This window comes from Epinephelus moara, chromosome 4 (assembly GCF_006386435.1).
Source record: "Epinephelus moara isolate mb chromosome 4, YSFRI_EMoa_1.0, whole genome shotgun sequence".
NCBI lineage: Eukaryota > Metazoa > Chordata > Actinopteri > Perciformes > Serranidae > Epinephelus > Epinephelus moara.
Genome location: NC_065509.1, coordinates 15,797,668 through 15,820,538, shown reverse-complemented (window position 1 = coordinate 15,820,538; position 22,871 = coordinate 15,797,668). Strand labels below are relative to the sequence as shown.

General features: G+C 45.7%; 1 protein-coding gene across 2 annotated transcripts in view; it reads right to left on the bottom strand.

Moving 5' to 3' along the window:
* The window catches only part of ebf1a (EBF transcription factor 1a), a 56,583-nt gene extending 34,411 nt beyond the window's left edge, over window positions 1-22,172 (bottom strand). For both annotated transcript variants that reach the window (XM_050042406.1, XM_050042407.1), the window contains exons 1-6: window positions 21,354-22,172; window positions 20,362-20,518; window positions 19,263-19,326; window positions 18,424-18,479; window positions 17,107-17,180; window positions 15,549-15,617 (exon numbers count right to left, since the gene is read on the bottom strand). In XM_050042406.1, the coding sequence (XP_049898363.1) occupies window positions 15,549-15,617; window positions 17,107-17,180; window positions 18,424-18,479; window positions 19,263-19,326; window positions 20,362-20,518; window positions 21,354-21,487 (554 nt within the window). In that variant the 5' untranslated portion in view covers window positions 21,488-22,172. The remainder of the gene's footprint in view (window positions 1-15,548; window positions 15,618-17,106; window positions 17,181-18,423; window positions 18,480-19,262; window positions 19,327-20,361; window positions 20,519-21,353) is intronic.
* Between the last annotated feature and the right edge of the window lie 699 nt (window positions 22,173-22,871).

Sequence of the window (22,871 nt, the reverse complement as noted above, 5' to 3'; positions counted from 1 at the left end):
AATAAACTTATGAAAGTGGTTGTCACACATGCCAGACCTCTTTTTTTTTACCCAACACAACTTCTTTCCACTCCTTTACCACCGTGGAGAAACAACAGATCAATCACGCCTTTCTGCCACCTGACAGAGAGGGAAAAGTGAGGCAGTGATTGAAAAGGTTTCCCGGCCTCGTGGTGCTGTGTCAGTGGCCTGTCTGTCCGGTGGGAGACACTGATGGACTGTCGAGGCAGAGAGAGCGCCGCACACACACATGCCAAGTCATTACAGGGGGTTGAAATGTTTCCCTGTTGTTTCTCACTGGGGGGACCAGCAGTGCTGCTGTTTGCTGGGTTTTATCAGGGTATAATAACACGTTATGAGGAGCATATAGTTGAAGAAGAGTGCGGCCTGTTCATCAACATCCCCTTCTTCACCATTATCACTCTCATGTTGTGCTATGCTGCCACTGAAGCGTATAATGGCGTCACTTAAATTAGGGTCATTCAACTGTGGGAAATTGTTGCAATGTGCGCTGCATGTGTATCTCCTCCCCTTGTACCGTATGTATACGAACGTGAGTACACTAGTGTTTGCGTGTCAACTCGAACAGGAGTGTGTGTACGTGAGTGTGTTTGCATGGCTTCAACCCAATAATAATGGTCCAGATAGTGTAGAGCCTCGCAGACTAATTAGCCATATCACTGAGAAAATAGCAGCCTGCTAATTAATGGGTATTATGGCATTTCAGAAGTCACTGCTCTAATTGGGAGGGAACTGAGCCTCGCATTTCCATACTGCAGTAATACCGGCTTTATCCGCCCGTCTATCTGTCTGCCTGTCTGTCTGTCTGCCTACTTGGCATGCTTGCTTTTAAACACAATCCTCCACATGCACGTGGGGGAAAATAATTATCCGGCACACGCTCACATTTTCAAACATACACACAGTAATGCACAGGATGTATACATGCATACACCGCCAACTTTTTCCACATAAAGGGAACTACGTTACTGCAAGGGGAAAAGAATCACTACACATTTTTGTAACCTCTGACCCATTATCTTATTCTGATTAAATATCTTTATATTGCTTTTAGAGGAAAAAAACAAAACGCCTGATGCAAGTGAATTGGTGAGTAATATAATCCATTTGAATAATTCTTCGCATCATTTTGTATGTGTGTGTGTCTCCAGACTAGCTCTCTGATACACATGCATACATGCATATCCCCTATAGATTCCTTTTAACCCTATCCGACGGTGGGACAATCAAAATAGATTTGCATTCAAATGCCACATGCTCGGTATCAAATATCAAATCAAGCCCGAGTCACCGAGACAGACAGACAGTCACCTCCTCCCTGCTTCCTCCACTTCCCCTCCTGCACCACCTCCCTCTCTTTCTCCTCTCAGGGTCCCAGGGACTCCCATTCTCCCCTGGACGAGCTCTATCGAGGAGTGACAGGCTGTGGCCAGGCCGTGATTGACAGCCTGTTGATGCTTCTCTTTCCACCGCACACACAATACCCTCTCCTTCAACACGCACACAAACACACACACCTCCCCATGCTCGTGAACTGGTCTGGGTGTCTGTGATAGCCCCTGGGCTAGTGCCCCGCAGGCTGCATAACACTATACATACAAATCACAGTGCGTCAGCCTTGTGAATGGGCCCATTTTGACTTTGTCCTTGTAAAGTCAGGCCCCCCCTTGAAGCAGGCTGGATCTGTATCCTGCCTTTTTTTACTTTCCCTCTCACTCTTATATGCACAGAGGCAGATGGATGATGAAACTTACACAAAGGGACAAGTACTAGGACTGTGAACGCACATAGACACTCATGTGTGCAGAAACACACAGGAAAAATGTCAGATTTAAATGCGGTGCTAATGGGCACCACCTCACAGGAGCAGGGTATAAATACATCAACAACAACACACACATAGACAGTCCACACATAACGGCCAAGACCCGGGGCCTAATCTCACACACTCAGCTAGTACACCTGGTTAATGTTAAGAGGGCAGTTATAGTCAATTACATTCCCATATAACGCATAAACCTCCACCCCGCCTGTGCTGGGAGAGTAATTGAAAACAGGCGCAGAAAGTACCGAGGTCCAGACAAAAAGTCAACTTCCCACCCCTGACTTTCCCATTTACTATGTGCTGTCTTCCCATTCCATATTCTGGAGTCCTGGGGGCAAATGGAAGGGGGAGGAAGGGGTGAGTTGCCATTTGGATAACGAAAGAGCAGGAGGATATGGAGTCATATGAGGTACTGGAGAGGAAGACAAAAGCAGTGGGAAGGGGGAGATGGTGAGGGCTTTGTCTCCCAGGTGAGGTCCAGAGGAGGAGCGGTTAGGGTCGGGGTGAGAGGGTGGCGGACTCGTGGTGGCGGTGGTGGTGTTCCATGTGGGTGGGGTGGGGGGAGTAAAGGGGGACAGCGGTTGTAAGTAGGAGTTTGAGACTGACAGGTGACATTACCCTGCGTCATGGCTGGAGGGACAGAGGGACAGAGGGCGCGATGGTTATCCAAGCAGAGAAATGTCAACGTCCAGACACCGCTGTGACACACACACACACACACACACACACCCACAAACAAGAGCTGCACAGACACACAAGCACACAAAGATCCAGGACAAAGGAGTCTGGAGTCTTTGAGAGCGAAAAAGGCTGGCTACAGTGGGCAGAGATGAAGAGATTACATCCTCTCCATTTAAAAAAGGAGGAGATGAGAATAAAGAGACAAAGCAGAAGAAAAGGCTAAGAGTCACTGACTATACTATTACGAGTCAACAACCTTGCATTTATTCATATGGTCTGCTTTCCAAACATCAGCTTCCATCCTTTTCCATGAAGTTGGTTCCTTCTTCACATTTGTCCCTTTCCAATCTGCTCTGTGCTGTTTTCATTAAAGCCTAACCTAATTTTGGCAAAGCTTATAAAATGTCCATATTGCTGCTCATTCGACCCCATTGATTTAGTGTTTGGTTAAATATTCACGACTGTGGATGCAATTAACATGCTGTTAATGAATAATTGATCGCATCTTAAGCGGCCATAAAACTCATGCATATTAATTATTGAAACAGGAAATATGAAAAAAAAACAACCTTCCTTGTTTTGCCTCAATCAACCTTCTTTCATTTTGTTTCTTTAGTCAGGAAGGCATGTCGAGAGTATTCGAGAGGGAAAAGTGTAGCTTATGCATGTGTGTGTATGGGGAAAGGAGACAGGAGGCAGAAAGTGCTGTGAACACTATGCAAATGCCTCCCATAAACACCGCTTTAACAGCTCTTATATGCATTTAAGCTGCCTTTGAGTACATCCATTTAGCTCGTACATACATCTCTACAGTATGTGTACAGCTCACTGTGATGTGGAGTACAGTGCGGGTGAGCGTTGTGTTGACAGCCTCGGTGTGACAGAGGTAGTTGCTGCCTGTTTTGAGAGGCAAGTGTTTACCGGGAGCGAACACAACAAAAAACAAATCTAGTAAACATGGGGGGGCTTGTCAGCGCGAGACTGGAGATCAGTCAGCCAACAATGAGCCTTCCTCTCCCACAGTGTCTCTACTAGTGTATGGTTATAGGCTGATGTCACCCCTGGCACCTCCCCGGGCCCTGGTGAGTGGAGAACAATAGTCTAAAGAGGGAGGTGGGGGCAGGAGTCAGCATGAGTGTGCCTCACATTGACGCTGTGATGCACCTGTGGTCAGGTGAATATTCGACTCCCCTCCCCGTGTGTGTGTATGAGAGCAAAGCTGTGTTTGTGCACAGGTTAAATTCATTACCCGTACATCCTGCACTCCTAAACCACTCTAAAATGTCTTGACATGAAAAATACATCCCAGAAGCAGCCACACGCTCCAGGAAAACACCAATTTACATCGTCACTTGTTATTTATTTAGCAAAAAAACCTGTGTGTGTGTGTGTGTGTGTGTGTGTGTGTGTGTTACCCCCCTCTATCTCCCTCTCCAGCACCTAACTAACTACTCGGCAATGTTGGTGCCTGGGAGCTAAAAGTGACAAGCCGTCAATTGTGTTCCAATATTAACCCCCTCTCAATGTCTGCGTGCCCGTCTTCTTCTCTGTGATGTTGGCTTGATCAAAGAAGCAGCACTTTGGCAAAAATAACCAGGGAGAGTGAGATGGAGGACACCATGCTGCTTGCAGACTGATGAACGACGGCCAGTCTCTTCGCAAAAACAGTCCCCCTTTTTCCTTTCTTTGTCTTTCCTTCCCAGTCTCTCTCATTATCTCCTTCCTTCTCTCTCTTGGAGAGGCAACATGAGGCGTTGGCTGAGCATGATTCAGTATCTTCTATATACAGCCAGGCGGTAAGTAGTAGTTCATGAAGTGTACAGTATACAATTTTATGGAGAGGGAGAGGCTATAAGCTCAAGCTTTTTATATGGAGAGGAAGACAGGGCTCGCCAACATCCCCCCCTATTTTGTTCTTACTATTCTGAAGAGAGATTGAAAGAGGGCTGGGCGGAGGATAAAAGAGAGAAGCAGACCACCAGAGTGACAGAATATGATACAAAGATGCCCCGTGTCTGTGTTTCATCTTATCTTAGCAGGTTCACCTAGCGGTGAGATTCCTCAAACGCACCTTCAGTCATCAGCAGAGGGGGGGCTGAAGGGAAAGGGATGGAGACACACACACACACACACACAGAGGGAAAGAGGGAGAGATGGGAGGTGGATCTCTCTGTGGCTAATTCTCTGGGTGTGGGAAAGCAGAGCACCTAACACAGGTTGGCCTGGTTTCAGTAATGAGTTTGATTCTTCTCTCTGCCTCCTCAGTCTCACTGGGGACCAAGGCTGCATAATAACATCCTCCACACACACACACATACACACACACGCACAAACAGGTCTATGGGGAGCTAATTATTCTCACCTGTGTTAATTATTGCTGTAAGCCAATCAGCGGACTCTGTGCTAATTAGGCAGTGTTAGGTCTGATTAGTGTTTTGCAGCAGGCCCACTCAAACTGTTATCTACCATACTAGTCCCCTCAGGCGAGAGAGGAGAGAGGAGAACAGGTGGAGGCTTGCCCTGTGTGTATGTGTGAGTGTGTGTGTGCGCTCATCCTTAATAATAAATAACTGAGGGACAAGCTTAAATTCACAATAAAACAAAGTCTAATCAGCTTCCTTTCGCATCAAACTTCTATTAAACAAAACAACGCATGCCATCAATTCAACTAGTTTCTGCCCTCTGAGTTAATTGGCCCTGCTTTGGGGTCATTTCTTTTATCTGGACAAACAGCACCTGTGCCCTTTTAGTTAATGAGGGCTGATCCAGGATCAGTTCTGTCACTAATGGCTCCTTTTTGCCAGGATAACCCCTCGGATTGATCCACACATCACACATGCAACCCCCATCCTGACCCAGGAGAGCCATCTCCTGTGCAAGCGTGTGTTTTTGGCAGAGAGGCAGAGACACTCAAAAACACAGAGAAAGACAGAGAAGAAGGGGAAGTATAAATGGAGGGTCTGTAGATGATCTCCCAGCTGAAAAGAATGAAAAGGAAAAAAGGAGAAAAGGGGAGAAAAGAGGAGAAAGGATGAGAGGAGGAGGGGAGAGAGAGGGAGAAGGAGGCTGGAGGAAACCTTCCTCTTATGACATGATTGATTTTCTTTCAGAGGCTTGAGCCTGTCACTACTGAACACTTGGTCCCCCCACGCCTACACACACACACACACACACACACACACACACACACACACACACACACACACACTCTCAATCAGACACATGCACAAACTCCGTGCCCTGACCTCCACGTGTGCCTGCTGGTCCATACTGGGTCTAATGACANCTCACCTCCTCTTACACACAGACACACACACACACACACACAACCACACACACACACACACACACACACTGGACCAAAGCCATATTCTCTCTCCTCAGCCGTTTTCTCACCCTCCTGCTCCCTCACACTGAAAGTCTGGGTCCTGATGTAATATTGATGAGCACGGATGGAGGCCCTATAAAAAGTGATAGGTCCTTGTGATTGTAAATTATAGATTGTCATCGATTTGACGTCAATTCCCACATACGTATGCATACAAATGCGCACACACACACCCACACACACACATATCAAAATAGACACACAGCTGCTCATTTTGCCCAAAAGAGAACGAGGAGTGGCATTTCTTTTCTCCCTCCTCTTGACTAACTTATTCCACGTCATTCAACGCCATCTCTTCCTGTTTCTTTTCTTCTTTCCATCCCCCTTCACCCTCCCTCCTTCACTCTCTCCTCCTCCTCAACAATCTCAAGCACCCATCCGCCTCTCTCCATACACATCTCAAGTGCCACTTAGAAAACCAGACTGGGGCTTGAGCCAAACTCTGCTCTCAGTGGTTCTGTGTTTGTGTGACTTTTGGTGTCTTGGAGTCAAGATTGTGGGATTAAAACAAAAAACAAAAAAAAACAAAAAAAAAAACAACAACAACAAAAAAACCTCTCACAAATCACCACCAGCCGCGCATTTTCTTTTAATTCTGGACAAGCCGAATAATTTACGTCCAACTAAAAATCTGTTGACTGTGAAAAGCTCTGGCTAAAAACATTTGTTTGTCTCTGTTAAATCACTAATTATAGCCTGGCACAACACAGGGCAGATGCAGGCTAATTCACCATTAGGCCGTTTGGTGTTTATTAAACTTTTATAATGTGATCACTCTGATAACGGCACAATTGTTTCCCTGGGCGTGTGTGATTATACTGTTGTACCCCTCTGTCCCCTTGTAATGGCTCCCGCCGAGTGTGTGTGTGTGTGTCCGTATGTGTGTGTGTGTGTCTTGGAGCTTGCGGAGTAGTGTTTTCCATTTCTCATTAGAGTGGCACAGACTCCTGCTGCAGGGTCAATGGAGGGGGAGAGGGTGTGTGGATATGTGTGTGTGTGTATCTGTTTGAAGGGGAGTGGGGTGGTAATGAGCGCAGGAACATAATACTACGGCGTCCATTAATGCTCTGAGGCAGTGACATTAGGCATACTTAACTAATAGAGCCAGTCTCTGCAATTACCCACTGTTATCTCTGCAGCTTTAGAGGGGAACCGGCTTTAATAAATGTTTGTAGTGATGTGATAAATGCCAGGTTTGCTCATTTGTAATCTACACTGCGGGACAAGGGGAAGCGGGTGGATCTAATTGTTTTACTCCTGATTTGAGAATGTGGTTGTGAAAAAACCCCCCAAAAAAACAAAAACATCTTTCCTTTTCAGAACATTTCCCTCCAGGTACATCTTCCTCCCTCTCTGCTGTCTATCTCTCTCTCTGTGTCTCTCTCTACCTTCTCTCTCGGCTCTCAGTGGGGTACTGTTACAACTGTCCTCCTGTCAAACAGAGAAAAGCAGTCCATACCACGACGCTCGCCGTCACGTCTCTGCCTCCTCTTTTTCCCTTTCCTCTCATCTCTCTTTCATCCTGGCCCACATCAGAGGCGCGGCCGTGATTGTGTGTGTAAACATCTTGTCATGCTAACACGGGCGTCATGACAGAAGAGAGACGCGCTTCATTAACGGCATGCTTGTAAGTTTGTCTTTGTGTTTGAACGTGGTTGTGTGGGCTACATGTCTGTCCGTACAAGTGTGTAATGGTGTTTTTTGAATTTCCTAGGGTCAGCAGCAGAAATGTAGAGGAGGCGTATAAGCTGGGTTCTTTTATTGTGCAAATGTGACACAATTTAAGGACTTCCATCAGCTACAACCCTGCAAAAGTGAAGTTAATACCTTCGCCATGGCGGCTTTACTCCTCTCTGAATATCTACAGCAAAGAATAGCTGTCAATTAACAAGCAAGTGATCACTTGTTACAGAAAATACACTAACAGTTTCACCTCCTTGCACAGCCCTCACTCTTTTGGCAGTAAATCTTCTCTGTTTGTGTGAAGACAATAGCCAGAGGAAGAGAGAGAGGGAGTGGTGTAGCGAGAGAAAAGAGGGTACGGGAGGGAGGCAGACGAGAAAGCGGCGCTGTTAATTGTTTTCCAGAAAAAGGTTGCGAAGGTCTGCACGTTTGAACTGAATGTCACCTCATGTAAATCACAGCCTCGGCGTTGGAGAAGCCAATAACTGGGATAATTAGCGTGACTCTCTCCTGCGCCGCACGCAGAGATCGAGGAAGAGCGCGCTGCTGAGGAAGAGCGTTCAAACGCAGGGGGAAGATTCCAAGTGTGATTAACCAAAAAACCTTCAGAGTTAAATCTGGAGTTTCGAGTGGGAGGACCAAAGAAAAAAAAGACACATAGACAGAGGGGCAGATAGGGAGAGAAAGGGAGATGAAGAAGAGAGACACGTGGATGGAGAAAAATCAGAGAGACAAACACATTAGGAGATGCAGAAGAAAAGGAAACGAGTGAACATTCCTCCCAGCGAGGTCAAGCCACTCGGTAAACAAAGAAACAACGTTAGCAGCGCACACACAAAGGGGGTGAGTCGGTGTAAAACAACAAAGTGTCTCAGTCGATTGCCTACGCCTTACTTTGTCTCCCCTCATCAGTTACATAAACACAAACAAAGGCCTTTAAATTCAGCTCAGCTTTTTGAAGTGGAACAGTGACATGTGCTTGGGTCTCATTTGTTGATGATTAATGCAAAGTAAAAAGAATATATTAGAAATGTAAGAATATATCATCCCTTTGATCGAACCATGCTGTTGACCATAATTGTCTGCATGTTGACGTCGCTGCTTTACGTTTAATTACGGCAGAGATACTCCCTTGAAGATTTCCTTTCGTCTCTTAACATTACAGCTCAAATTAGTCAAGCTCAATGTCACAAAACTCATAAGCAAATATGAAATGGTTGAACTTGGAAATAATGATATGGTTGCTAAATAGCCTATATAGCTGCCAGTGCGTTTTAAAAGAAAGTTAAAAATCATCCTGCAGAAATATCACATAAAACAATAAGACTATATTAAAGGGATCATTCCGGTGTTGCAGAGTCCCACCACCACTATCACACTCCATATCTCTCCCTCCCTGTCTCCCCCATGCCGTGCAGGTTTTCCTTCCATTGTGGCGTGTGAAACTGAGAGCGCCGCTCACAGCGCCTGGCCAGCGATCCATTCTTCCTGGACAGATTGATGGAAAACAATCAACAGACTATACATCTTGCTCGGGCACAGCGGGTCACCAGCACTCATCCTGGACACCTGGACTCACATCCTGGGCTACAGAGCTGAGGTGAAGCGCCAAAAGGGGGTCTGGACTGGAAACTGGCTGATAGGAAGTGAGACGCCAGGTTGGGGGGTATACAGAGCTGGCATGAGGAGTAAAGTCTGCATTCTCACTTAGCAGAAATAATCAGTAAACAATGAATCGTCAGGAAGGGCTGAAATCAGGGCGGCTGGAAGCTATACTGCTCGATGGCACTCTGGCTCAGCCTGCTGGGAGAGGAGGCCTGAGTATCCTTCACCGAGAGGAGCTGCTGTGTCTATTCAATTACGAGCAGCAACACAGGCAGCCATGTAACACATTGGCTGTGAGAGAGCACTTAGTGTGCCCGTGTGCTTGACTGTCCACACACATCAGAGCATTGAGAAAACAAAGCATTGCCCCTGCCACACACACATAACCATGCACGTCTAAATGTATAGCATCACACCGAGAGGCACACACTTGCGCTCTTCACGCCTCATTTGAAAAGCAAATTGAGCGCATCTTCCAGGGCGAGTCACGGACTAAATCCTGGAAAACGTTACTCTTTCCTCACTCGCAGCACTGCGCGCGTTCACACGTCATACATGAGACCTTTCATATGGTAAATATATCTTCATTCTATTTAACCTCCCCTTCTATCTCTATCTCTCCGTCCTGCAATTTCCAACACCAAAAAATGTCTTAAATAGCTCTCAGAGAAGTAGGACGCTACTCATTTGGGTCAGCTCTGGCCGGCTAAACCCCTTCATTCTGGGACAGAACAAACACTGACACAAAGGCAGTGGGAACGGCCAAGGAGAGCGGCCAGGTCAAGCAGGGAATGTCAAGCAGTAATGACAAAGCAGTTTGCAGAGAAAATAGAGTTACAACAGCGCTATTTACAGTAGCTCTCGCCAAAAAAAGCCTCCCCATGTCATGAAACCCAGAACTTTTCACTGTTTTGACATTTGTAAATTACATTTTATATGCCCTAATAAACTGTTTGTTACCTGCATTCAGCTGGGGAGCATTAGCTTAACTACCTATAAAGTGTGATAGCAGCTCTGTTTAGTTTATTGGGGAAAGAATTAAAACACACACAAACTTCAGCATTAAACATACTTAATTCCAGTGTTCCCTCATTGTTTCCTCACCACAAAACGAAAACAGCTGTTAATTTGATATTTCATATCATGGAAACGAACCCGTGTTTACTCTGAGAATGATGTGTTAATTTCTTCATGGGGTGTTGGCAAATGAAAGCGGGCCAGTTGTTGGGGGGTGAGAGTGTTGAAGGTCTGGATGAGAGAGAAAGAGGCAGTGCTGTTTTAGAGGCACCTCGACCTCCAAACTCCCTGCTGTCAATCAGCGCAGCCGTCTGTCCCTCGGGGCTGCGCTTTCCTCCAACCCTTGGGGGGGGGGAACCACCGCAGGGAAAAAAAGAACACAACCAAACAGATGCAGAGAGCTGCAGGTCAATGTGTGTGTATGTATGTGTGTTATATTTTTTGCCCGCCTGTGGATTCTTATAAGTGCGCATGCGTGCGTCTGCATATGAATTTGTGTACTATGAGTTTATCTGAGGGTGAGAGCTGTGTCTGTGTCTATGTGTGTGTGAGGCAGATTTGTGAGGCGGCCAACACCTGAGGGAGGGGAGTTCTGCCTGCATATCGATGAGCCAGCAACTCTGCCTCTTTGCCCCTGAGCCCTGCACAAACACCACAACCAGCTCAGGGCCAGTCCTTTTCAAAGCCTCCTGTAACATCTAATGCAGCTGCAAAACCCCCTGCCACCCCCCCACCCCACCCCCCACCACAAGACTGCACAAAAGAAACAGCACATCATCGAGGAAAAAAAACAAAAATCTCCTAAAGAGAGAAGGGCCGTGTCGAAAAGATCTCTCCTCCCCCAAGGAGAAATCACCAAAAGAGAGATGCTGTCGGCCTCGGGGTCTCATGACTCTGTTTCTAGCTTCTCTTTGTCTTGGAGGAAAATGTAGAGCTACTGATAGGTGGTCAGAGACACAATAGAAAACCAGCTGTGAGAAACAAGTGGCGTACAGGGGAGAAAAGAGTGACAATAATGCAGATGATAAAACAGACCCAGGACGTGGGAAAGAAAAAAGAATTAATGAAGACCTCAACATTCAGGCGTCAGACACATCAGCAGATACAGTCAGAAGAATGTAGGATAGCTGCACTGTAAGTGTGTTTTCGCCTTCTCACTAACACAGTCATGGATATGAAAGTGAAACTAAGCTGAGGGGACGGAAGGCGCTGCCAGTAAACCACATTAGCATCAAATGCAAATGAGAAGGGGGCTAATGGCTGGACAGGTGCAGACTGGGCCTCTAAATGACACACACGCACACACACACACACACACACACACACACATATTCGCAGGCACATTCGCAGGCACACACACACACACACACACACACACACACACACACACAAATGAGATGGATGAATTAAACATGGGTGGGCTCGGCTTGGGGGGCTGGCAGGGCTGACATAAAGTCAATGACATACATTATTCACTAGCGCACGTTAGCCCAGCCAAGGCAACACATGACCTCTCACCCCAGGAAGTGCATCCAAACATAACAACCAAAACAATGAGGGGGTTCCCCACTACAGAGCAAGACAAAGAGGGGGAGAGTGACAAACAAGCTTTGCAGCAAAAATGCATTAGCTTGGAAAATGCAGTCCTCAAGACATTGCAAAGTTTACTTGTTCCTTCCAGATGTGTCAAGCGATGTGGTGTAAAACCAAAGCAGGTGTGGACCTACGGCACGGCGGAGATGAACCAAAACCTAGTCCACAAGTGCTAACTACCCACCGTGAAGCTGAGAATCAGCCTGTTCCACTGGCCCACAGAACAGGAAACTGTCGGCCATGATGACATCATCCTCCCCGGGAGGAGCACTTCCTGCCCGACATTCTTCACTCAAGACACACACACACACACACACACACACACTCGCCAGGAAATGGCCTCTATCAACACACACACACACTCCTGGGGAAACAACCAACATTGATGCGGATACACAAGCACAGACACGCATGCAAGGAAATGGGCCACATCAACGGCGGGCTGCAGGAGTGTGTGCAAACACAAACACACACAAGCACACACTCAAAAACAGCTATAAACCTGAAACAACATCATCGGCGCATGTAAACTTGACACCCCTCCACCCTTCACTGGAAAGGGGGATCATGGGAAATGCAAGGCTATCCAGTGGATCCTTATCTCTGGTCACAGAGAGTTTCTCTCCCCCCTCCAGAGAGGCTCTCCCTGCCTGGGAGACACCCTGCGGCAGGCCTGGGGGAGCTGGCTGTGCAGGAAAGGGCCACGGGACACAGGTGGTAGGAGGCAACAGAGGACACATGGGGCCGGAGGGACAGTAATACCCCCAAAGCGAGTCAGGTTGAGAGATTAGTCCACAATTATATGGATGTGCAGCAAGTAAATTAACAAAAACATTTCTGTGGGGAGACACTTTTAAGAAAATCTATGCAGAGAAATGGCAAAGGTGTACACGGGTGAGAGGGAAATGTGTTTGTGATTTGAGGCCCATCCAGGCACATGATAGACTGACTAGCAGTGGCTGCATATGATTAACCCCACGCTAACCAGGAGTGATAGAGAGAGGTGGAAGTGGAGGTGGGGGGTTAAGGGCTCCCCTCATATTATCCTGCCTCTGTAAGAGCCTAAAGTGGACCACACATGTTTCCCCGGGGAAGATATAGAGAGGCGCACACGGGCTTCTCCCCTTTCAGCTGCTTCCCCTGCCCAGTGTCAAGCATAGAGACATGACATGTCATGCCAAGGTCTCTCTGAATTTCCAAGAACTCTCCACCTCAGAGGTTAAATGCATAAAATATGGCATGAGTTGTCCTCATCTGCAAGACTGACTGATTCAGATCAGATGGACTATGAAAATCTGAGACAGTCAGAGACGACAACGCTACTTATGAAACTGGATGTCGCTGCAACCATAATAGCCCTAAACCAAAACAGCATGAAAACAGGACAGATTGTGGGGGATGTTTCTTTCAACTTCAGTTAAAATCTAAGAATGTTAAAGTGCTTTTTGCTATCATAGCCTTAACAAATATGCTTCATAATTAAAATCTGCATCGTATTGCTCCTTGTAGACGCTTTAAAGCCCAAACAAATTCTCTTTTCAACAGGAGGTGAGATAAAGAGATGGGTAAGAGAGATTCTCCCGGTGAGCGAGTACAGTACCCAGAGCGCTGCCGATCCACACTGTACCAGATTTGTTCTCCTAACAATCAAATAAGTTTCTCATTAGCTGACTTTATTTTTCCTCATTCCTGCGGTTTTGCTGCAGTGGCCTGTTTCTCCCATCTTAACGAGAGAGAGCTAATTAGGCAATCAGACCCATTACTCTTCCAGAAGAGTTAGAGCTAGCCCAGCTAATTAGGGCTGTAAAATCTAATCATCTCTGCGAAACAGCAGAGGGCTAACGAGCCCTTATTTAACGAACTAAATAACTTCAAGGGTGGAGAGGGGCTGCTGATGGTATTTCTTTATGAATTTGAAGGAGGGGAACTCGTGGTAATTGAGTCAGTTTCACCCTCACAGTTGTTTGTTTGTTTATGAATCCCTGATTATTACAACTGCCAAGAATATATTGGTACTAAATGAGCAAACGTATAAACCCTCCTCTCCTTATTCCCCTTCAGTCCCCCCTTTAAAGCAAGCCAACCCCCCCAATCGCTCTCCTCTCACCTGACCTATTTTCCTGTCCAGAAAGAGTGCTCGCTGGAGAGGAAAACAGAGATATTGCTGTTGTTTTCCCTCCCCCTGTTCTAATTTGTTGTTCGTTAATGCTGCCCTCACACCTGAGCCATTGGGCGCCGGGGGAATACCGCCAGTGAGCGACCACAACACATGCTCAGTGTGGGAAAGCTGTTCACAGCCGATATCAGCCTGTTTCACCAAGGTGGCTCTGCTCAAACTATTACTGCGGCAAACTGGAGGGAAAAGTTGAACCGTAAGCGAGCCAGGACGGCGGCCCGCAGAAACAGAGCGACAGAGTGCACAGATGAGAAATTCAACAAGTATGCACACATGAAAACAAAAATCCGAAATGTGGCACAGAGTGATGGGCAGGCGTGTTGTCTGAGGCCACGTGGTGGGGTGCAGCTGTCTCAGGGAGCGCTGAGGTGAGGCCTTCCGCTTCACCGGAGCGGAACGAGGGTGGCGCACACACACACAAACTCACACACATNCACATAAATACACACACAAACACAAACACACACACACACACACACACACACACACACACACACACACACACACACACACAGGTAAAGAGTAGCTTTTGACAGAGCAGCAGCGAGCACAGGACAGCTGTGTTCATCAGATAGCACAGGTCACTGCCTCATTAACACTCACACAAACACACTCAAATGTGACAAATTCAAATCAGATATAAAACCTAAATAACCTACGATGCACTACATGATAATGCATTTGTTGGGACAGGTTAAACTCAGTCTGAAAAGGTGATACTTTACGAAAAGTGTACCTTTTTACTCTCATTCTGTCCTGCAGCAGCCTTAAATCTGCACGCTCCAACAATTGCTCAAGTATAAACAAATAATTTCCCTTACGCTGTGCGTCCACACGTGTGCCACACGCATGCACACAGCCCAGGCCGGACTGTAAATCTACAGGGCTTTTCTTTTTTTCCCTGACTGACTGTAAATCAGGCGAGCTGCTGCATCGGTCAGAGGTAGTTTATGACAGGCAGGAGAAAGGTGTGCACTCAAAGAAAAGTGTGTGTGAGCAGGAGTGTGTCTGCCAGTGTTAAAAGCGGCAGACAAGCTTCAGTATACCACACTCGGGCCAGAGTGAGATTTATAAACAGAAACACACACGCCAGGCTGTAGCTGTAACCCTAACTGCTCATCAGCTAAGTCATCAGCCCAACCACACAAACACTGTTTGACCACACTTGAAGCAGAGCTCAGCTGCTCTGTGATTGCTCCTCCACTTCACACACATACCACTGGAATATTATTTACTGCTGTTTCACACATTTTGTGCACACAGTCGATTATACTTGCTGAAATTTTAAACAAGCTGCGGCCTGCTTTATTAGGCCTGCAGGTTATGTTTTCTCAGCCAAATCTCGTGTTGAAAAAAATCGCTTCTTACTTCACTGCAAATTTATCTGAAAATTTTGTCATGATTTTTATATCTACAGTATGTTTTTGCAACATTTGCTGCCTGTGTATTCTGCACACGGTTCCTGTTCACACTCATAGGCAGCCATACGTGCTGTGTTTGTGTTTGCGATGACAGCGCGGCATCACGTCGGCCGAGGTCAAAGGGCAAAGTTTGCTTACCTGTCGATGATGACAGGGTCTGATGGGGTCTCGTTCCTGTTGCCACAACTCTTCTTATCACAGCATCGACTGCAGGGAGGTGAGAGAAGAGGGGGGGCAGAGACAAAGCAGAGTTAGTCACAGAGATGTGAACAACAGAGAAATAAAGATAAGGTACATCACAGAGAGGGAGAGGAAGTCAGATGAGCATGCAGGAAAGAGAAAGAGGAGTAAAAGGGCGTGAGACTTTGGCAGAGTTGAAGAAACAACATGAATTGGATTTCTGCCGGGCTTCCCAAGGTAAGACCGGGGCTCTTGCGCTACAGTAGGTGAGATCAGCGGGGCGATTTTAGGAGAAGTTTGGAGGAGGAGAGCAAAAGCACTGAGCTTGAATGGGGCTGGATACAAACTTGAATTAGCCTCCAGGGCTCAGGTTAGCTCCATTTCTGTCAGACATCACACAACCAGACATCTTATGTTCTCTATTTTTCCTCAGTGCTCGTCCCCTCCCTCTATCCCGCCTCTCTCTCCCTCTCTCTCAGAAGTGGGTCACAGAGTGGTCCCACTGGACCTGGGGAGTAGTGCATGCTGGGTAGAAGGGGGTTGCATACTGATGTGACGAGTCCTTTCTGAATCATTTGACTGCAGCACAATGTAACAGTGTTGTTGTCTGCCGTCAGCCCCCCTGTTTCCCCCAAAAAGTATCATCCCGTCTAGCTTTTCTTCTCTGTCTGTGCGTACAGTATGCACGTCTGTGTGTACCTGCGTCTGACTGCATGTGCATGTCTACTGTATGTGTGTGTGTGGGAGGAGATGGAGAAAGACACAAAAGAGAGCGAGAGAAAGGGGGGAGACAGATTGACCCTCCCCCCTACTTTCTTGAGTCCCCCAGGACAGGAGGCTTGGAAAGCCAGATCAGATTTCTGATCTCGACTGTTTCCTGCAGCATATGAAAACAAGTGGTCTAAATTGCCTTGTGTGATAACCAGGAAGTGGCTACACTTTGCCACTGGCCATTTCTCCACATGTAGCTCTACGTGTATTTCTAAATGGCTGGTTTGTGAGGGACAATCACATGCTGCGTGATGCTCTTATTGATTGTAAATGACGCCCTGTGAGATGTGTGCTTGCCTTAGTATATTTGACTGTGTGTGTGTGAATGTGTGAGTGTCTGTATTTTATGTGTAATCCGAGTCTGTCCCCCTCTGCACATAGCTCACTGTCAGGACACAGCAAACTGCATGTATTACACCGACTAAGGAGGATGGGTTTGAGTAATGAGCTTTTCCTTGTCCTAATTAGCTGAACATGAGAGGGATGCACACACACACATATACACAGACACATACACACACACATCCCTACCAACGGAAATAGGCCAGGGCCCATCTCCCCAACCCACTTTGAGGAAAATGATAAGATTTCTATTGTAATTTAGCAGTGCTCCTCGTGTCTTTGCCCCCTCTTTACACCAACACAGACACCTCCAATGTGAGAAAAACATTCATCTTGATCCAAACTACAAAGCATCGGCTGGACCAACAAATGACAGCTGTAGCTGGGGTGTGTTTTGTCTTACCTGCACATGATCTCGTGGGTCAACAGGACCCGACACATCTCTGGGTTTTTATCCTGGCCCTCATAGACAATCGCCTGAAGGATGGAGAAAAAAAAGAAATCACAGAAAAATCACATAACCTTGATTTATATTTTTTTATGTGGCATTCTGAAAGAAATAAAAAAAAGCGAGCCGTGATACAGGGGCAAATAAAAAACAGAAAAGTGTGTGTGTTTCATCTGGGAGTAGTGTTGTCTATCTGGCAAATGTGTGTAACGTTGGAATCCAGTCCTCCTGAACAGGAACGCTCTGTTCTGACAGAGACAGTAAGAGAGAAAGCATTTGTGTGTGTGTGTATGTGTGCGCCTGTGCGTGTGTGTACTCCTGTGTGTGCATATGTGTTTGTGCGTGCACGTATGTTTATACGCTGTGTACAGTGAGCAGTTGGACTGCCAGACTGGAGTATAGTGCACCATCTGGTCCATACAGCACAGCGTCCAAAAATCTAGTCTGGTTACCCCTCCAACCCCACTCAACATGCTCTCCAGGGCTGTGATCACCCTGCGCACACACACACACACACACACACACACACACACACACACACACACACCGATAAACATGCCAACACACGCACACAAACACACACGCACTCACACAAACAACATCCCCTCCTACTCCTTTCATTCTAAGGCAAACTCTCTTCAAGCCTAATGGCACTAGAGGCAGAATTGGCAAAACAAAAGACCTGATATCAAAACAGCGTTGAAGAGGCTTATTTTCTTCGTATCTAAGTCGTCCTACCGGAGAATTCCCTCAGTGTGCGCCAGCCCACATGTGCTGCTCTGTATTTCTTTGTGTGATTGAATTGGCCATAACACACTCTGGGATAGTTTGTTCTGTTTCACATTGAGGAAATGAGGGTCAAGGTCCTCAAAGAGTGAGCTGGCATGCATCACTGTCTCTCTCAAACACTAACACACAACCGCTCCTGCACCTCACCGAGATATTCACACACTATATGCGCACAATCACACAGTCACACACACACAGTCACACACACACACACACACCATCCCCACTTACTGGCTGCTGTGCAGAGGTAGAGTATGAGGACACATGTCCTCTACTTTTCTGGGCCTCTGTAAATGTATTCCACAGGTAAGACAGGTCGTTTATCAAGCCGACTGTGCTGTGCTGAAGTTGAGGGTCTCAGACACAGGCATGCAGTGGGGGCGAGGGGGGGGGGGTGATTGGAGGTAGGGGCAACATTCAGACCAACACAACCACCAAACTGATGCACAGTTTAATTCTCTGAGCCTGATGCAAACCTCTTACCTGTTTAGTCATAGAGTCGATGAGACGAACATACAAGTCCTGCTCTGTCCTGATCCCTGCAGAGACACACAGAGAAGGAAAGTGAGAGACAGAGAAATTGTTAAAATGTAACCAGCAGGCTTCATATCACATCTGAGGCGAAGCTTTCCCCATTCTGGGGAATATTTCAGATCACAAGTTTTATTCATTGTGACTTCCCCTCTGAGGCACTTTATGGAAACTGAATGAGTCCAAACTGTTACTAATGACTTTCAGTATTTGTTGCATGCTGTCAGTTTGCTTGGGACATAAAAAATAATTTACTTTCTTTAATCCTGTTGATTTTATCTCTTAAAACATTTATTTACAACTGAATTGTGAAATGGGCACAGCAGGGAGAACCACACACATTTTTTTCTGAGTTATAATTAATATAATTTAATTATTCAGGCTGAAGAAACAAACGTTAAAAGGGAAGATGGGAAACATTTTATTAAGCTGCCTTGGGTTGTTTACTGCTGACCAGAGAAGATATATTTACTGTTGGAAGCAGCAAGCACATAATAACAATAATAATAATAATAATGATAATAATAATAATAAGAAGAAGAATGATGTAAAAAATATAATTATTTAGTAATAATAAAAGTAATGTGTAAATAACAACATTTAATGCATTTGACTTGCACTAATAAATAAAGCACTAATCTCTCACAGTGCATAAAAAATGAATACATAAAACAAAACACGATGTGACCTCCTAAAACATTTGTTTCCTGAGTTTCCTCGCGCTGGTTTGGCGTATCATTCACTCACTGCGTTTGTTATTGCTCCATAAAAATTATGGGAGCTAAACTCACCGTTACTGTAGAGCAGCTGAAGTCTATAATGGATCCCATTGTTGGTCTTTTCCCCCGTCGTTTCCTATGAAAATTAAACCAAACAGAGCCGGTCAGAGCAGGCAAACCATCTCCTCCTGGGACTTTTACTGCGCGTCCACAACTTGGTATTTTTAGAGTATTAACATGTTACTTCTCTCTAACTGTGATCACATTTAAAGCACTTCGTTATGTCATCCACACAGACAAAAGAAAGCAAACAAGGCTGTGTGTGTAACTTGTACAACTTTTCTTTACGTTATTTAACAAACAATGTATTTACAAATAGGCCTGTTTACAGCTTTATTTGCCTATACTGGAAACGGAAATTGTTTACAGTGTTACTCCAGGCTTTTAACCAATTTAATAAAAAGAATAATTTGACATATATTAATTATATATTCAACAATTAACATTGTGTATGTAATGTAATATTAAATTATGTAAATAATACCGACCAACAGCAGAAGACATTCGGATCTAATAAATAATAAACAAGTCGATACTAAATGCTGCTGAATAAAACAAGCATTTAAAGTAAAACACTCACTTTTAACGCCACTTGCAAACAGATCAATAAAACACCTGATCGATGTATTAAACGTTAATATCGACGTTTTTTTTTAAGAAAATTAAATTTCGCCTCTCCCAACACCTACAGGAATAAGGCAACACGCTGTGCTGTGCTGTCAGAAAAATATCATTCAATATTATTAGTGGTAAATTGGTGCAAAAGTGTTCATGCGCTTGATTTACACCTTCGAGTAAATTGGTTTAAAATTGATTCCGAGGGTTTTGCAATTATAAAGAAAAGCTAAAATAACCAGAAGTCTGTAAATCTTTCAGGAAACCACATCTAAAAATCACGAGGGAAGCCTTCAGGAGCATGATCCCTGCTGTGTGCGTCTGGTCACTTTGTTAACACACGTCTGGTAATTTATCACTTTGACTTAACAGGCCGGTGCACTGTGTCAGGCATCAGTCGAATAAAATGTGCGCATTATAAGCACGTTTTAAGATTTTATTACAAACTGTCATGTGCTGGAAATGTATACATATTTTGTGAATTGAGCCAACTCACCTTTTCCTTCTCTACAAAGTCAACGAAGGTGGTTCTCTCTATTTCCACCGGCTGACCCTGTCTGTCGTATAAAGCCAGGACGAAGTGGAAGAAGTTGGACTTGCGAAGGTTGGAGGGCGGCTGCTTCTCGAAGTGTGCCCGAGCAAGACCCACTCCGCTGCGGACACAAGCACAAACCAGCACCATCCACCACGAAGGCAATTAAAATAAATTCAGTCAATAAAAAATGCAACAGAAGAGAGATCTGCTTTAAAAATCCAGTCTACAGACGCTTATGTTTCAGTCACTGTCCACTCTAAAATCCCTGAGTACATATAATTGAATCAAAATCTCTCCCTAATGCGCACAAACACCCTTTCCGATTCAGCCTAATCAACGAAAATGAAACAAATAAGTTAAAATATTAAGCTGCAGGCCTAAAGGGTTAATTATACTCATTTATATTACAAGCAGAATTTGGACAGATTAATTGCTCTAATTATAACACGGCTGCTTTTTATTTTAAACTTGATCAACTTGATTCATAATAAATTATTTTATTTTATTAAAAACAGCTACTGAATTCAAGCTGGAAAATATATGCAAAAAGTAACCTACTCTACTTTATCACAGCCAAAAAAAGACAACCAACCGCCAAAGTGAGCAGAAAATCTTAAACACACTTTCACAGCACACTTTCCACACAGCAAAGTTAATCTAAGGCTACATTAAAACCCTGCAAGCCTGAAAGTGCTTGGAGCTAACTGTGCTTTCCATCCAGAGATATGCTAAAGCACTCTGAGCCATACAGTATTATATCATGTTGGACTTGGAGCTAAAAACTTATAAAGCCAGCAGGAACAGTGGTTATCCAACTATACGTCCTCTGGGAACGCGTGCTGCCCCAAGTGATACAGCCGCTCCGTCTCTTTAACACCGCAGATCATAACGTGCTCTCCCCCCGGTCTCCACGCCCCGGTGTCAGCGCAGCGCCAAGGCCGCCTCAGGCTCACCTCTGGGCGGCTGTGTTGGAGTCCAGCACTCCGGCGCCCTGCATCCATGTCCGAACCGCGTTCATCCCGGCCACCATGGGCTCTTCTTTCATACTACTCCCACTCCTCTGGATGCTCTCGTGGATGCCAAACATCAAAACGCACCTTCACACTGTCGCTATCTCTCTCTCACTCTCTCTCCTCTCTCTCTCTATCCTCCTCTCCTTGGCTCCCTCCTTTTTTTCCCTCTGCCTCTCCTCCTCTTGCGTCTGTTTGATCGCGCTGTCAGAGGAGCAAAGTGGCGTGGTCTATTTCACTTGGCGTTTAGTTGCGCGCGTGTTTCTCAAAGTAAACAAAAGATGCGACATGTGGAAGGAAAAGGGGAGCTGTCAGCATCCAGGGTTAGCTGCACCTCATGTCAGCGACTCCACAAGAAAAAGAGGGGGAAGCAGCAGCTGTGAAGATGAACAACGTTGAGAGCGATGAAAGGGGAAGCGCAGGATGAGAGGCTGCACTGAGTTGGCGACAGTCCCCCGGATCAAGGTGCAGCTGACAAAAACACAAGCAAAATGTCACTTTTTTTGCAACAAACAGTCCACAGTGAGAAAGCAAACCAAGGAGATGAAACAGCGTTTCACCCTCCTTCGCTCCGTCTCTTTATTTACAAAGTCTTCTCCTCTGTTTAGATGAATGAAACGGAAGATTACGCGCAATTAAGAGGCAGTCCTGGGCAACGGCGGCTCCGCTCCTCGTCAGCTCCTGCTCGGGTGATTTGCGCTCTATTCTTCCCTGAGGAATCACTTTGGACCATCTCTGGGATGCCAAACAGGAGAGAACTAGTAGGTGAGGGAGGCGTGGTCTACAAAGCGAGCAGGAACGCCCCCAAACACAGTTAATAACACGGACAATCAGCTGTCCACCAACCCGACCAGCACGCTGCCCGCCCGCCTGCCTGCTGTCCCCGCCTCGTCCCACGCAGCGTCCCGCCCCAGCCACTTAGCCAGAAGCTGTGCACGATGTGTGTGTACGTGTGTGTGCCACTGTGTGTGTGTGCTGCGTTTAGAGTTGACAATTAACGTATTCACGACTATCAAACATCAACTCAGGGGAGGACATTAGTTTAATCCATGCTGTTTGCCCACTGAGACTAAAGGGCAGAGTGAGGCTGTAACATCCATCGTCTATTTGCTGCGTTGTCACTTGAGCTGCAGCTATGAAAATGTGCCCGCGTGTCTGCAAAACAAGACGAAACAGAATCCGATCAAATGTTTACACCAGCATCAGATAAAAGCAGATTTTTGTCTCATTATTATGCGATAAAAACATCAACAGCACAATGAGAGGAAACAATCTGAGGACAGTTGCACCACTCACTTGTGTGCAGATTTAATTGTGCTTACTTGTGTCAAATTAATTCAACATCAACTAATGAACGACAGTATTTGAATTTTCCACATTGCGCATGAGTGTTTCTCTGAGGAAAAAATACCAAAATCACTTTATGTGAACATTTAAAATGTAATTTAAATGTTGTATTTT